At 40.6% G+C, this 17,396-nt stretch overlaps 1 protein-coding gene across 1 annotated transcript in view; it reads right to left on the bottom strand.

Annotated features, from left to right (window-relative positions):
• The window catches only part of ARFGEF3 (ARFGEF family member 3), a 187,463-nt gene that overhangs the window by 104,982 nt on the left and 65,085 nt on the right, over positions 1-17,396 (bottom strand). The window contains exons 5-6 of the mRNA XM_034962938.3: positions 10,052-10,120; positions 1,252-1,374 (exon numbers count right to left, since the gene is read on the bottom strand). Of these exons, the coding sequence (XP_034818829.3) occupies positions 1,252-1,374; positions 10,052-10,120 (192 nt within the window). The remainder of the gene's footprint in view (positions 1-1,251; positions 1,375-10,051; positions 10,121-17,396) is intronic.

Here is a 17,396-nt window from a genome sequence, read left to right as displayed (position 1 = left end):
ATCTTTCTGAGTTTCACCTTCTCATCTATAAATGAGGAAAAAAGAATTTGACTAGATCATCTCTAAGGTTCCCCTCAATTCCATGATTTTCTAAAAATTAGAAAATAATTGAAATTAAAAATAATTAAAAATAGTTGAAGTTAAATAAGAAATCCTAATTTTTATAAAATTAATTTCAGAGATATCTGGGACTGTAACTGAGATTTTCTTTCTTTCTTTCTTTTTTTTTTCCTGAGATGGAGTTTCACTCAGTCACCCAGGCTAGAGTGCAGTGGGCATGATCGCAGCTCACTGCAACCTCCACCCCCTGAGTTCAAGCGATTCTCCTGCCTCAGCCTCCCAAGTAGCTGGGATTACAGGTGTGCACCACCACACCCGGCTAATTTTTTGGATTTTTAATAGAGACGGGGTTTCGCTATGTTGGCCAGGCTGGTCTCAAACTCCTAACCTCCGGTGATCTGCCTGCCTCGGCCTCCCAAAGTGCTGAGATTACAGGTGTGAGCCACCACGCCCAGCTGTAACTGAGATTTTCCATTTGAACAAACAACTAATGTCATTTCAGAACACTCCTTGCAGATTTCAAAAGGATTTTAATCTAAATTATGACAGAGGCAGATTTTAAAACAACACAAAACACCAATTTTGAAGAGGAATCACTCTCTCATTAACATTCCCAGAAGATAATATATACAAGGAGCCAATTATGTTTACATTTTCCCCTGGAATGCTCACTTTAGACAATCTGTTCAAGTTTAGAGCAAAAAGCTCTAGTGGGCTTTGATGATAGAGAGAAGACAAGTTTAGTTTCACCCTGAAGGCCCCAGCAGGTGAGGGAGGCCTCCTGCCACCATCTTTTAGTTAACAAAGGGAAACATACCCAATCTCAAAGCATGTAATAAATTCTATTCATTTTTCTTAATTTCAAATTTACTTCCAATATTTGTTAGTGTATCACAATGTTTCTAATAAAAATTTTCAGTATGAGAAGTTTTAAAACAATGATTAAAAAATAAGTTTTAAAATAACTCAAAAAATCACGGAAACCGTAAGGAAAAGCAATTCTCAAAGCTTTAGGGTGAGATAGGCAAACATCTAAAGAGCTTAATGTGTACAAATAAATGTTCTGTTAAAACAAGCAAGCCCTTCCTACTGTTTTCAGGAGGCAGGCAGCCCTGGCAGTGGGGGCCCCGGGGCATGGGATACACAGACACCACCAGGAAGGTGATGAACGTGGGGGTGTCACAGACTCACCGTATTCTCCTGCCTCTGTCGTAACTGTAAAGTCAAGTCACTCAGCATTTGACTGAGAGTTGCCCGCACAGCAGTGTTTATGCTACGCTGGTGACAGCTGCTTATGTATGTCTCAATGCACACCTGTTAAAGAAATAAGACAGCAACACACATGTCTGCAGGTATCAGCTTATTACCAACATTCTTTGGGATTGACCAGAGAGGATAGCAAATCCCTCTTAAACAGAAAGTCAGCCTGATTTAGGACTGGTTATTACTAAATATAACTAAATATATTTTAAATCCCTGGAAATTTGTTTTTAAGCATATAGGAAAAGTAATATTTCCCTAAGGAACCATTCTTACAACCTGTTCCTCTGAGCATCATAGGGGAATGCAAATTAGTGATTTTTAGATGTGCCAAATAATTCTATCTAGAATCAACTCAGGTGGCTGGAAATTAATCAGAAAAAGCTCCCTTCATAGTGAAATAGAACAGAATTTATTAACTCCCAGGTTGTGCAGTGTGGGAAAAGGGTTAGCAAAACCCTTTCTCCTGCTCTATGAATGAGTTTGACCTTGGGTCAACCCTCTAGCTGTGTTCTTCTGGAAATTTCATAAAGGCAGGACATCAGCTGTGTTACTAGGTAGCATGGCTTATGGCAAAAATGTTTCCAAATTCCTACGCTACATCTGAATTGGGAGAACTGTGAATCAACTATAAATACCTGGTGGGTGGCCACAGGTTTGGGCTTCCCTAGGTTTACTGACTCTTCGAATTGACACGTCCTCTGCAGGAACTCTGCAAACTCTGCTAATGGAGTTGTTTCAGAAACATTGGTCCTATTTGGGACATGGGGCTTCTAGACCAAGGTGACTGCACTCACTGAGATGGCTCTCATCTCCTTGCACCTATGCTGTCATCTGAGAGCCAGAGGTTCTTCTCTAGGCTGCTGTGAGGACCCCCAGGAATAACAATGCCTAACACTGTCCTGCTTCTGTTTCCTGTCCTGTGTCCTGCAAAGTGAATACAACACCAAGGGTGGCCTATTTGGATCTTGCAAGTCTCCATGTCTAGTTGAGCCTAAAAAGACCCGGTGGTGGCTACTACATGGAGAAATCTCAATTAGAAAAAAAAAAAATCCCTCATTTGATAATATGCTGCTGAAAGTCATGACTTTTCAGATTTTACTGCCTCTAATTCTTCTGAAAGCCACAGGATGGGCACGAAAATGCATGCTTTAAATTTGCCTCCTTTTTTTCTCTCCATAAGGCATTCAATTTTACAAAGCATATTTAGAGACACGAAAACAAAAAGAGGTGTTTAATTTCCTAAATTATTTTTCTAGGAATAGCTCCAAGATTATCTACAATGAAAATCCAGGGTTCTCACCTACATGGCAAATTTAATTTGATGATTGACAACTGAGATGGGCAAGAGACTACATTTTAATCTTTGTTGCTGCTTCTGCTTAAGCTGGGGAATTTTCTGCCAGGCCTCATGTTATCTTTTTCTTTCTGCTGTGCCTCACTATGTTTACCTAGCAGAATTAACTAGGTGAACATAATTTTTTTTTAAGTTTAATTTATCTCCTATTGAATGTTAATATTTCAAAGGAGCATTTGAAACTGAAAACTGTATTTGAAAAAAAAAAAAAGGCAGTCTTCTCAACCTCGACAAAACCCAACAACTCCCAAACCTACATTTGAAAGTTGGCCTAGATTAATTAATTTCATAGTTAAAAAGCAAAAGCAAGTTATAAAGTATTTATTTTTCATAAAAGTATTTAGGGCACATGACTTTTAATTCATTTTCTCAAATAACCATGGATATAGTGGATTTGAAGATACAATAATTCATGCACGCTTAGAAAAGAAAAGGTGTTTTAGGCCAGATGTGGTGGCTCACACCTGTAATCCTAGCACTTTGGGAGGCTGAGGTGGCTGGATCGCTTGAGCCCAAGAGTTTGAGATCTGCCTGGGCGCAATGGGGCAAAACCCTGTTTCTACAAAAAATACACAAATTAGCGGGGCATGGTGGTGCACGCCTATAGTCCCAGCTCCAGGCATGGGAGGATCACCTGAGCCTGGGAAGGTAGAGGTTACAAGGAGCCGTGATATTGTGCCACTCCAGTCTGGGTGACAGAGACCCTACCTACCCCCTGAAAGGTGTTTTAACCCTGAAATGCTTCTACTTTTGCATGTGATGAAATGGTTTTAAAACTTTGAAGATACATCTAAATGAGTGCAGTGATTCACTTTGATGAAGCCAAACTCTCCATCGTGTATCATTTGTACTTCATAATTTAACAGTTTTCTTTAAATCTTACATTTTCCCCAGAAATCTTTATAACTGTTGATCTTCAAGATCTATAAGCTCTGCCATTTTAAATTTATGGGGGAATTTTAAGCCTTAAAAGCATTACAGATGAAAGAGGAGCTATTTTGAGAGCTGAACTACACACTTAATATAAACTCTCTTGAATACTGAGAAATATACCACTATGCAATCTCTGTTAAAAAATTACATCATTCACTTTAGACTCATGAAAGAAAGTGCATGCATGAGGAACTGGATTTTATATAACGCAGTGCTGTAAACAGACAAGAACTTTCCAAATATCTAATGTATTTTTGTTTTAGTTTTAATGCCAGCACCGTTTTTAGTGTTTAGTTGCTAATACTATACATATACTACTGGATATGACTTATTGCAGTAAGCATTTTATTCAGGGAAAAGGTAAGCATGTTTACTCAGCTAAAAAAAGTATTAATTTAAGAAGCCCATTTGGCTGAAGTTGGGAGTATAAAGACTGAATATGACAAAAAGGTATCACATTAAATATAAAAATTACCAGGTATTTGATGACATGGTTATCTTTAGGTACCCAGAAAGAAATGCTTTCTCAGCTATCTTGACATCTCTAAAGGAAAGTTTCTTACACTTCCTGTAATAATATATTGGTAAACTAGTAAGATTCATAGAACTAGAACTTCCATTTTTAAACCTGTTCATTGTATTCAAGACCAACTATTTTTAATGTTTTTCTTCCTCTACCTTAGGGCAGTACTAAATGAGCACACTGAATCACAGCAGCTAAGAGAATACCATGTCCAAAAGCAGGCTGAATTTCTGGGACAGAGCTCATGAGTTTCTTCTTTTATTCTGCCCATTATTGGTTCTACCTGCCCATGCTCTTTGCTTTCATTATGCAGAATCAACACTGGGAAAGCCTAAGTCCTGCACCTCTGCCAGAGGCTCAAAGGGCCAAGTCAAATACCCTGTGAAAAGCCCTATAGGCACCTGATCACAGGGAACACACAAAGATGCAGGGCAGTGAGGAGATTATAAGGGACACTTTGTGATCATTTCACTGATTTGTAAGCATCCAGCTTTATAACATGCTAAACAGAACTGAGAGCAAACACAAACGGTTAATGATACAAAATAAACCCCAAAAGTAGAAGGAAAAAGAACAAGAAAACACAAGTCTGCAGGCCATACATAAGAAATAAAAGCTTTACATCACTGAGTAAGTAGACTGATAGATAACAATACTAGGTTAAACCCAGGGAGAAATCACTAAAGTATTTACTATGAAGCAGCACAGTGGAACGTAGCTATATATATACATATATTTTTCAATATATGTTGGCCAAAGGGATCACAAATATTAAAGAAGATGCCACAATAAAAATGTGCTTAGTTTTATAAAATACATATGACCTTCACTTTGTTGAACTGTGCAATTACCTTCTCTTTCCCATCTGAATGGGGTTATTGGCACTGCTTTGTTAAAATCATGTATAATACTAGTAAGTTCCATAAAGAGGTGAGCTAGTATATTTTCAACTGGAAAACTTTTATAAGGATGAAAAATAATTTACAGTGATTAAAAATAGAAAGGATCAGAGATTAAGCTATAAAAAAGCAGAAGGAATGTCTTCTATGTAGGGAAGACTATAAATGCTTCTTGAACACATTAGAACCAGAGAAAATCTTGGCTCTCACTGTAAGTCTAAGTTTCACGATTAATCATGCTGACAACTCAGTTGCCAGGCTATTCCTTATTCTCTCCTTCCTAAGACAGGTCAACAGGTAGGTATGTGGCAAGAGGCATCTCATCAAATGGGTCCTGCTGATGCAAACACACACCACACACACACACACACACACACACACGGGGTGAACTGAAGTTGTTTTATTATTTCTAGGAAACAGCTGTCTAAGTCTGATCACCACGTTAGGTAGGGAAGTTTGCTAGTTTTCCTTTTGGATGTCAACTCAAAAATAAATTCTAAAAGTGCCAGGCATACCCGGAGAAATCTGATTGTGACTTGCCTCTTCCTCCTCTATGGTCTTCTTGGCTTAAGTTGGCAGATTAAAATGGCTTAAGACACCTTAACCCATCGATTCGTGCACCTTCCCAGGTGCCACCTACTTGGTCTACAGAAGGTTGGCTGAGAACCAGTCCAAAACTGAAGCAGAGACACTGGTCTGTGTGTCTTCTAACTCCAAACAACTTCTTCACAAGCCATGCAAGTAAGAGGTTTAAGGGAGGTATGGAAATTCCTTGCCAAAGAAGCACGTGCTCAAAGCCCATCTAGCAGTAACTAGCTAAAGAACAGACTCCTCAGAGGAGTCAAACCAGAATCAATAGAGACTGGCACACAGGAAAGAAAGGGTTTCAGGAAGGAAAAGTGAAGCTCCTTGAACTGCAATTTCCTCACTCTAGTGGTCTCAACTGGTTTAAGGCCGTGGTCCTGCTTCCATGGCTAGTTTTCTTGCCAGGTGGTGGGGTTACTCCTCCCAGTCTTGCAGAGAATATAACATAACAAGGTGCTTCCGAGATAAATAGATCAAGGCATCTGTGTACTTTTCTGCGGGATTATATCTGAGACTATCTGTTCCTTAATTGTAGAACATTTTATTTCAGGTATGTCTCAGAAATAATGCTATCATATCAGAGTAAAAGAAGTATTGGCCGGGTACGGTGGCTCATACCTGTAATCCCAGCACTTTGGGAGGCCGAGGCAGGTGGATCACGAGGTCAGGAGTTAGAGACCAGCCTGGCCAATATGGCGAAATCCCAACTCTACTAAAAATACAAAAAAACTAGCCAGGCGTGGTGGCATGCGCCTGTAATCCCAGCTACTCGGGAGGCTGAGGCAGGAGAATCGCTTGAACCCAGGAGGCGTAGGTTGCAGTGAGCTGAGATTGTGCCACTGCAGTCCAGCCTGGGCAACAGAGTGAGACTCCATCTCCCCCCAGCCCCCAAAAAAGTATCACTGAACATTTCAAGAGCTATAAACCAGCCCAATCTAAAAAATACTTTAGTGACAACTAGAACTGTTAAATTAGAACTGTTAGTGGCAGGTGTTGAGCATCAATGTTTTTTCAAGCTCCCCAGGGCAACAAGTGAAACTATTACAAACCTCCCATCCTCTGATGTGTTATATATAATGCTCAGAAAAGATACACTATCCATATGGAAATATACTGGAAAAAGTGACATATTCCCTATGGCCACTTGAATCTATGGTCACAAAAAAATGAAATGAATCAACACTTGAGCTTTATATATATAAAACGCCATAGAACAATTATCTAACTAAATGTCTCGGTAAAGGTCCAAGGGTGTAAGACTCCTAAGCACTTCAGTTGGTTGCCAATATTATTAAGGCAAGATTCTGCTAACATTCTCCAAGACTGAGGGGGAGCCAGGGAGCAATACAGCAGAGTGATTAACAGTACATGTTTGCAATATTAGAAGTCTGGATTTGAATATCTAGCTGTAGAAACTTGAGCAAGCAAACTTCACTTTGCTTGTATTCTTTATCTAGTTGTGGCAGAAATCAAAGGAGAATACATGTAAAATGCCACTTATTGCCATGCCTTAGGCACTCAGTGACTAGTAGCTATTATTATTAACCAGTATATTAGAATGGAGGGCTGGCTGGATGGAAGCAATAACAATAAAAAAGGTGTTTTTCATACCCTGAAATTATGAACCTTAGAGGAAAAAACAATGGCCTTTGAGACAGATTTTGCTTGACCCTGATAGCAAGCTACAGAATCAAAGACTGGAAGTTTCCATAAGTCAATAAGATCAAACCAGCAAACACTCATTTATGAAACAGGCTTTCTGCTTTTGAGAAATCCCACAGAGAAGCCTTCGGCAGGTATAAAAAATCTTTCCAATGGAGCAGGCTCACCGCAGCCTCTGCCTCCCAGGTTTAACCAATTCTGCCTCAGCCTGCCGGGTAGCTGGGATTACAGGGATGCGCCACCATGCCTGGCTAATTTGTATTTTTAGTAGAGACAGGGGTTTCCCCATGTTGGTTAGGCTGGTCTCGAACTCCCAACCTCAGGTGATCCACCTGTCTCGGCCTCCCAAATTGCTGGGATTACAGGTGTGAGCCACCGTGCCCAGCCCCACCTTTTTCTTTTACTCCAAGACCTTGGCAATTTCTGCTCCCACAGCTTTTTCCTATATGAAGGTAACTTTCCTTGGAAAACTCAACATATCTGCTACTCTGGGCATAATATTAACAGAAATCTTGGGCTCAGCTTTCAATCAATGAAGAGAAGGGCTATGCATCCATATGGAGTTTTAGTAATGATTTCATGAAATTGAACAGAAAGCACTTGTTGGATATTTCATAATTGTCCATTTTTATATTTGGTAATATTTCTTATGCTTCCTGTCACAGAGGATGCTGTTCTAAGAACTTTTCATTATTGCAGTTTAATTAAGCAAGTTAAATTTAGATACACAAATGAAGGGTGCCCTCTTATTTACATTTTGAGAGCTTAATGATCCTTTTATAGTTTCAGAACCTTGGGGAAATAGCCTCATTTTTCATGCTTAAGTACACATCCCACTTCCTGATCAGCAGGTTTCAGGATAAACACTATTCATGAGTAATAGTCAATGTATACAAAAGTAAGCAGGAAGAGAACATCTAGATTCCTTCTTTACATTTCCACAGGAGTTTTAAATGGTTTATTTTAAGGTGCTTTTATAAATTGCTTCCCGATTTCAAATGTGGCAATGGCAAATATTTCACATTTACCATGTGGCTGGACTTGCACTAAAAGCTTTTTATATGGATTGTATTTTTCTTGTCTAATTAGCACAACCACACTATGAGCTCAGTATCACTTATCATTTCATCTACAGAGAGCAAACATGAGGCTGGGACATGTATCCGAGGCAACACCACTAGGCAGTGTAGAGCCGGCTTCATATCTAAGCAGTATGACTCCAGAGCCCATTTTTCTCTCCCACCAAGTTCAAATGCCTTTATCATTATATTGTTCTTTGGCTATGATCTGTTGCTGTTGTTTTTCCTTTCCTCGTTTTGGAAGAGGCCACAGTGTTTCAATGTTGCATCCTATCTGGACGGGCCTGCTGAGTCTTTTTATTTTGGCTTCCAGATACTCTCAGTGAACACCCTTCACTCGTGCCGAACTTGGTGGTGTGTGCCTGTTATTCAGGAATTATATTTTCAATCATTCTGACTCTCATTCAAAAACTGGTTCTCGTGAGGTTGTTAGTATCAACAACCTCAATCCCTGGCAGCCCTCTCCTCCTGAAGACCCTCTGCTCCTTCTCTCCCCTTCCCCCCAGTTCCATCAGCAGGGGCAGTGGCTTGACACCTCCCCTCTCTTCCTTCACATGGCAAAGGGCTAACAAGCCTCTTACACACCAATCCTGCTTCTTGCTATTTTCAGAAACAACACTGTCTTTTGAAAAGTGAACCTGCAAATAATGAAAGAGCTCACAGGGCTCTCTTAAAATTCAATTAAAAACAAATGCAAATAAAACAAATACAGAGTATACATACAAATGTGTTAAAGGAAAGTGTTCTTTCCATCTGTATCAATCCATATTTTAAAAGTGACTTGTATTGTAATGAGAGGTCAGCTGATTGGCTGCTGCTTTCTCTTTTGACAGTCACATAAAAATTTTCTACATGCTCAAAAATAATTTTCTCTTAATTTTCACTCTTTAATACCACCTGATACCATAAAAAGCACATGTATCTGCTAATATAAGTTATCTCCATGAGTGCTGATAATTAGCCTTTTTCTCCATCATTTCAGAACTCAGAAAATCATCCCTCTTTGTGGTTTGAATGTATACTCTTATCAGAACATACAAATCCTATAGATATCCTTTTCAAGAAATGGAAGGGAAATTATTCCAAGCATATTAAAGTTCAGCTTTGAAATGATAGTGTTTCCAAAAGCCAAAGACATATGCCAGGCATTCAAGAAGCCAAGTTTTCTGTTGGACATATTCTTGGGTGTGCTGGAAGGCACACATTACTCTGGGCTGCAATACAGATTGAAATGAGAAGGCTTTTCAATGATCATTTCAAAAGGCATTCTTCAGGGTTTTGAAGATGGGGAGGGGATTTAATCTATAAACATCTCTCTAAATCTCTTACTTGGTTTCTTAAAAACTATTTTTTTAAATCAAATGCTTTTCAATGAACTGTAGGCAAATTAGACCGAGAAAGCAATACGCCTGGGTGGAGCAGGGTAAGGGGAACCAGTACTGTTATTTACGTGGTGAAGGCCTCAAGTGAAGCAAACGTAAGCATGCAGGGCTCTGAGACACACGGCATTACAACTAAGGATGGCGCACCACACAGCATGCTTCCCACAGATCAATTCCTTAGCGGAAATTCCCCACGGTAGTAATCAGAGAAAGATTCACTCCAGTGCTGGGGCTTAGTTCCACCCCAATATTTATCCTAGTCAGAGATAAAGCAGCTGTGAACAGGAGGCACAGACACAAGCAGTACTCACCTCCGCGATCTTCAGCACGGCACTCCCATTCAGATCAAATGTTGGCGTGTAGGTGATGCATAGTAAAACCTTTAACAAGGTGAGAGATGAAAGAGACAAGGGGTTAACAGTATGGAAATTCACTGTTGTTTCATATGCCATTTGTGCAGTCCCGTTTTTATGATTCCTTTGCTATTTGCTTTACCTAATGTTTCTTTATATCCCACCCACTGCTTTCTCATTAGTGGCCACATGTTGCCTAATAAAGTAGAGACCATCCTGTAAAAAATAAAGGCTGCTAATCTCTCCCCATGGAAAGGGCTTGCAAGACTGGCCAGAAACAGCATCTCTCAACAGCTCCAGGAGGTGTGTCCAGTAACAGCAAAAACCTCAAAAGAGTTGTTTAGTAGCAGTCATTTTAAAAATGCCAGGCTTAATGCTAGGCACTTCACATGAATTATCTAGGTTGACCTTCTAAATAAGTGTTATTATTATTGCCCCCGTTTTACTGGTGAGAACACCAAAACTCCATGAGTAAATATGTTACCTAAGGTCATACAGGTAGCAAGTTGTTGAACTCAAGTAATCTGACTCCATGTGCTCACTCACTAGGCAAAGCCATCTCCACCTCTTCTGAAACTCAAATGTCAGTGTCATTTTCTATTCCTATCCCTTTCCCAAATCCACACGGAATTAGAAATTCTTTTATTGCATTTTCCTCTTCCCTCTTGCAATTTCCTCCAGAATGTTACATGGGGTTTACTTACTCCCCTTATTTTCCAAGATACATAGACAATAGGTCAATGACATTTGCAAGATCTTTAAGGACCACTAAAAACTTCACTTTCTACTTGTAGAGCCTTTAGGGAACAGATCAATAAAAGCCTGTGGCATTTTAAGAATTGCTTCTCAATTTGTAGGTAAGAGGCTACTCTCTCCCTCTTCACTTAGCTCTGACTTTTCTTGCTGCAGAAAACAGACACAAAGGTGCTGGTGTCTGCTCCTTGATCTCAAACCCCACAGCCATGCCCTGCCTACAGCTTAGCCTGCCAGGGGCAGTCTTCTGAGCATTTTTCTCATCTGTTCAATTCATGAAGGAGCATGGAAGCCTAGCAAATTTACTTAATACAGGAAACTGCAATTGTCAGATGTGACAAGAAATCTCTCCCCATCTCTCAGTCTTAGCTGTCAGCTAGGCCAGCCCTAGGAACGGTCGCTCCTTCAGAGAAAGCAAGTATGTATGCAATTAAAGGGTGGGGGAAAAAAGATATTTTTTTTGCCATATTTAGTCACAAGGGTGGGTATTAATTGCAGGTGTGCTCCTCAGTCTTTTGATTCTTAAAGGGACTTAATCCAAGAATCAACACCAGATAAAAATCAGCTCAGTTGGCTGGGCACAGTGGCTTACACCTGTAATCCCAGCACTTTGCAAAGCTGAGGTGGGCAGATCACTTGAGATTAGGAGTTCGAGACCAGCCTGGGCAACATGGCAAAACCCCATCTCTGCTAAAAATACAAAAAAAAAAAAAAAATTAGCCAGGTGTGGTGGTGGTTGCCTGTAATCCCAGCTATCCGGGAGGCTGAGGCAGGAGAATCGCTTGAACCCGGGAGGCGGAGGTTGCAGTGAACCGAGATCACACTGTTGCACTCCAGCCTGGGTGACAGAGTGAGACTCCATCTCAAAAAAAAAAAAAAAAAAAAATTGTCTCAGTGCCATGGCAATTGAGAAAAAGGGATTGGGGAGCAACTGCCTCTTGGCCTCATGGGAAATAGCTTTGTTTCATGACAATCTTTGGGAGCTGGGATTTGGTAGGCAGGGAGGGATGAAAGGTGAGGACAGAGGGGTCACCAGGACCTACCCTGGGCTTGGAGGGAGGCTATGTCTTCCAGGCCCCTGTAAGTACATAGTGGTGGTCCCATGGCTGAAAAGCCCTGTCCTTGGCTCCTCCTCTATTTGTTTTGCCACGTGGCTTGATTGGCTTCTTTCCAGTCTTAGATGTCGCCCCCTCAGACAGACGTTCCCAGATCCCCCTCTCTAAAGTACTCAGTATCACATCTCCTTGTTTCATTTACTTCAGAGTAGACATCAGTCTCATAAATGACTTGTTTGCTTATTTGCAATCTTCTCATTAGACTATACCATCCGTGGAGCCTGTGAAAGGCCCTCAGGACATTGTCACATGATGCTTTCTTACTATGAGGTTTTTTATTTTAAGTGCCATGTTTCATGGTGGGGGGCGGGGAGTCTGAGGTGGTGGTGGCCAGCAGAGGCCACTTGGTCCATCTGGGCTGTTGATTTTTTAAGTATTGACAATAAAGACTGGCACCACTTTACGATATGAAAATAATGATGGCAAACATTTGTCTGCACTGGTTAATTATTAACATTGCTTATAGGACTGACGATCAATTTTCTGCCTTCCGTGGCTCTGTGAGTTCATATAAGGTACACAAAGGTAGGTTTAGGAAGAAGTGTTTGAAACTTGACCCAGTTTTCTGTGAGCAAGAACTGCTTTTCGGAGCAGCGGCTGGAAGCAGGAGCAGTTCCCATGGTGAGGTCTTCGTAAGGGTGTTGAGTTAGCAGTATTGGTAATCAAGATTCTCAGGGGAATGCAGGAAGCTTGACCCCCTGTGTTTCAGGGAAGCCCAGCATATGTAGAGGGAGACCTCCCTGCAACAGTCCACAGAAGCTGAGGATACCTGCACCCAGGCCCCCAGCCAATGCTGACCATGTTCGCAAGATGTTGGAAGGAAGGCTTTCCACACCTAATGTCTGGCCACCAATAGTCAAAGACTCACTGAGCTATATGGAAAAAAAAAAACAAAAACAACCCTGAAAACAACAGGAAATAATGAAAGGAAAGTAAAGCACATTAACGGAGCCAGTTCCTTAAGCTCATGCAATTTGTTGCATGAAAAGCACAGCAGATTTTAATTACAGGGCTGATGGTGTCCATGCCCTCCTGGGACTCACAAGATGTATTAAGGGCAGAGCATCTAGCCAGGATGATGCAGCAGATAAAAATGACTTATTGAAACTGTTGATGCTCCCAATGCTTAGCATGTATTAATTCGCTGGATTAAAACACAGACTAGGGGTAGAAAATTTAGGGCAATAACAAATTGAAATCCTCTGACTTCCATTGCATAATGAGAGGGCAACAAGTTTAGATTAACATTCTGAGCACGCTGGCCCCATGGAAAACAGAAGCAGCTAAATATTGAGGGCAATTTTATTAAAAATATATCCTTCACAGGGTCATTAAAGCATATTGACTAAATTACCATGGAACAGCAGGAACTTGAGTGATGGGCAGCGTCCTGCAATCTACACCAGCTTGCAGAAACTGCCTCCATAAATGAGCCACAAGGAAAATAGGGAAAACAGGGGCAAAGCTTTCCATGAAAAGGGAAAAATCATTACAATGGCTAATAAAAGTCCCAGATAATTGAATAGCTACTATATGCAAGAAGCAATCCCTCAATTTAAAATGTGTACAGAAACCCTGGGTTTAGGGAAAAAAAAATAGAATTAGACTTGAAAGGAGAAAGCAAAGCTGATTTATTGCAAGATTTGGGCACAAGTGACAAGAATCCAGAAAATGTGGTCACGTTAATATGAGAGAGGGATGGATGTGGACAGATAATGATGATGAGCACAGAATCGCAGATGTGCTCTTTTAAGAACATCCTGAATTAATCCTCTCCCAAGGACATGTCCTGGTCATGATCGGGGGTTTCTCTGTCAGGCACACCCTGTCCAGCGACCATGATCAGGGCAGAGCAGAGGCTGTGATGTCAGGGCCACAAATGAGACATGATCATGCATGTGATTCGGTGTTTAATTGCTGTGTGACTTTGTCTATGTCCTCTAGCCCTTTACCTTTAAAATTCCCATCCCACCTCCCAAGGATAGTTACAGGAACAAATAAATTAAATGAATGTTTAAAGAAATAGTGCAGATGAGACAGACCTTTAAGCCTGTCTTCTCACAGAAGCTACACAAGTCTCATTTGATGTAGTTCATGGTAGCTATTCCAACATAGATGATTAGGCTTATTTCAAGTAAAAAAAAATTAGAAATATCAGATAATCCACATTGAAAAGCATAGAACCTTTGGTTTTTCACTCCATGTCTTATCAATGCCACAAGTTCTCATTTTTCTGATCCAGCTCCACTTTCTTCCTTCTGTCCTCCCTTTTAGGCTACGATTCAATTCCAGTCATTATTCACTAAGGTTCTAATTGTGGGATTACAAATATAAAGGAAGCACAGTCTTTGACATCAAAAAAACTCGCACCGTCTATTGGAGAAATGAATGCCTGCAACTGTTCTTCAAGGCTAACTGTGATAAGTGCTTTTGCAATTGTGAGGTATATAATAATTAAGAAGGCTGGAAGACACAATAACTTTGGAGAAGACAGACTTTGCAGATGAGAGGACATGTGAACAAAGCGCCAACACTGGAGAGAAAAGGGAGGGAAAGATGCACCAACCTAAGGAAGTGTCATGAGCAAGGCATGGAAGTGTGAAAGCAGAGGCCAGGGATGATGCTGGAAAGATCAGTTGGAACTTTACTGGATGTCAATTTAAATGCCTTATGTTAAGTGTTTCACACATATTAGGGCTGGTCAGGCCAATAAATTATAACTAAAAGGAGATAAACTAGGGCAAATTGGAAGTCAGAGAGAGAAACCAGGCACTTAATAAGATCTAGATGATGTCAAAGACAGATCCTAGTTGTTCCCGTGGCAATGAATTGACTGTTGTGCATTTGGAAAAAAGATGCAGGGAGAGTGGAAGGCAATGGTCACCTGTGTTTGAAACCTGGGTACCATCCTACCACTGCCCTCCCACCAACCCCTACTGTCCTAGTCAACCTGGCTGAAATCTCTCATACCCCACCATTCCCACATATTTTACAAAGCTTTATATTATATATTAATGAAGTAACATGCTTTGGAGAACAGAAATATAATTTGCTCAAATTGCGTAATATAAAATATTTAATGCTACAGAATGGGCAGACAACTCAAAACACTTATTCCTATAGCACTTATTTGGAACAGTTTAGATACACTACTTAAATCTGTACACTTACACACATACACGCACACACCATTGGATTTCTCAGCTTCTTAGCAGTAAGGTTTACCTTTTGTGATGCCTGCCATGTTTACAGCACCTTGCTGGGCCCTGGGAGGTGCTAGGAGCAGCTGGGCCTTGGCCCATGCTCAGTATCTTCTATAAGATGTCCAGATGAATGGTCAGCCTCACAGTTTCAGTGGAACTGTGCATCTATGTGCCTACTCATTATTGTAAAATGTGTAGACAATGTAGTAAAACAGCCCTGGTGGTATGGAAGAAAACTGTTCTGGGCACCTGAATGTCAGATCCAGGTGGCCTGACTGGTGAAAGGCAGTTTTTGTGACCAAGTAAGGTAACACTGGAGTTTCAGGTGATCTAGTTAGGGAAATTATAATTTGGTAATCCTGAATGAGGGATTACCAAATTACACTAATCTGGCAGGACCTCGCTCTGGATGGGGAGAAAATCATCTCTAGTTTAACCAGAAAGCATCTCCCATGAGACATTTCTGATATTTCCCATTATGCTCTGCTGAGAACCTATCTATCTTCTGCACTCTCCATCATAAATGGTAACTTGTATAGGATTTATGAGTTGAAGAGCTCATTTCTATCAAGGTTCCAACAGAGCCCTCTGCAGGACCATTTCCAGGGGATTCAGGAGTAAAGAAGTGATTCCTAAAGTGATGAGAGAGCAGCTCCATGGCCACACTACACCTACCTGTGTGCTGGATTATTCAGGCTCCTATTCATTCACTCAACAAATATCTGCTGAGGTGTTGCTAGAGGCCACATCCAGCGTAGTTGTTGGACACACAGCAATGAACAAATAAGATAATCTCTTATCTTGCAGAGCTAACATCTGGTATGACGATGGTCATAAAATAAAAAATTACAATAAGCTGTAATGAACATTCTGAATGGGAAAATGCAGTGTCCTCTGGGAAGTCATGCCATGGTCCAACACATAATACACAAGGTGTAATGCTGTATTCATCCTTTCATGGAACTCTAAATTTCACGTTATAACACATATAATAAATTAAACCTAGGGGAAAAGAAAAGGGTACCATCAAAATGTGAGCTGATTTTGGGGAGTCAACCTACCCCTATGCCATATGGTGGGCATGAGGGCATATTGAATGAACAAGAAATTATTTTTCCTTTTTCTTAAACTGTTAAAAATTATCTTAATTAACACACAACTCATTCTTGGGGGGAACTGTGGTTTCATTTTCCAAATATCAGATGTTATTTATAAATCAAACCAAACAAAATAAGCTAGTTAGGGCTCCAAAAAGTACAGCCCACAGAAGGCCTGCATTTTTCTCTCTTGGTGTATGGTGAAAACCTTAATGCCAGGCGCATTTCAAAGCCAGACTCTGGCTCTGGCTGAGAATTTAGCTTTGTTGCTTAACACACATTTCCTTCTGGCCTCTCATGTAGATTGGCTTTAAACTTCATAAAGTTAAAAATTATTGCATAATTCCTTCTCTTTAGAAACACTCCAGTTCTTTTTTTACTCTGTCAAATTCGGCAGCAAGAACAGAAAATTCAGTGACAAGCACAGGAATACTGAGACACCAAACGCCCTTCTATGGGGTGAAGGGTGTGCTGCCTTCCGCATGCCCAGCCAAATGGAGTGTTCATTGCTGAAAGTGTACCTCGACCATGAAATGTCAACAGAGATTTTTTTCCCTCATGGTTCAGGCACAAACAACAAAGCAGACTTAGTCTTCTGAAGTTCGCAAAATGGCAGAATGTTTGTCTTTGGAGTGAGGGAGGGATGGAGTCACAGAGTAAACAAGGAATTTTCAGAGGACATTTCCTTACTTCAATTTAAATTATGGATGTCACAGAGTGGTATAATAGACACTGGAGACTCAGAATGGGGGAGGGAGGAGGATGAGGGATAAAAAACTATATATGAGGTACAAGGTACACTCCCCAAGTGACATGTTCACTAAATCTCATACTTTACCACTACACAATTTGTCCATGCAACCAAAAGCCACTTGTACCCCTAAAGCTATTGAAGTTTTTTTAAAAAATAAAATGTTGATGACAAAGACAAACCTTTTTTCTTACTTTGATCAAGGTTTTTCAATCTCAGCACTATTCGCATGTTAGACAAAATAATTCCTTTTGTGGGCAGGACTGTCCTGCTCATTGTAGGATATTTAGCAGCATCCTTGGCTTCTACCCAATAGATGGCAGTGGCAATACCCCCATTCCCCCAGCTCCTCCTTCCCACTGCCAGTTGTGACAAGTGAAGATG

Source organism: Pan paniscus, chromosome 5, assembly GCF_029289425.2.
Source record: "Pan paniscus chromosome 5, NHGRI_mPanPan1-v2.0_pri, whole genome shotgun sequence".
In the NCBI taxonomy this organism is placed as follows: domain Eukaryota; kingdom Metazoa; phylum Chordata; class Mammalia; order Primates; family Hominidae; genus Pan; species Pan paniscus.
Note: the sequence above shows the minus strand (reverse complement) of the source record. Positions and strands in the feature narration are given on the sequence as shown.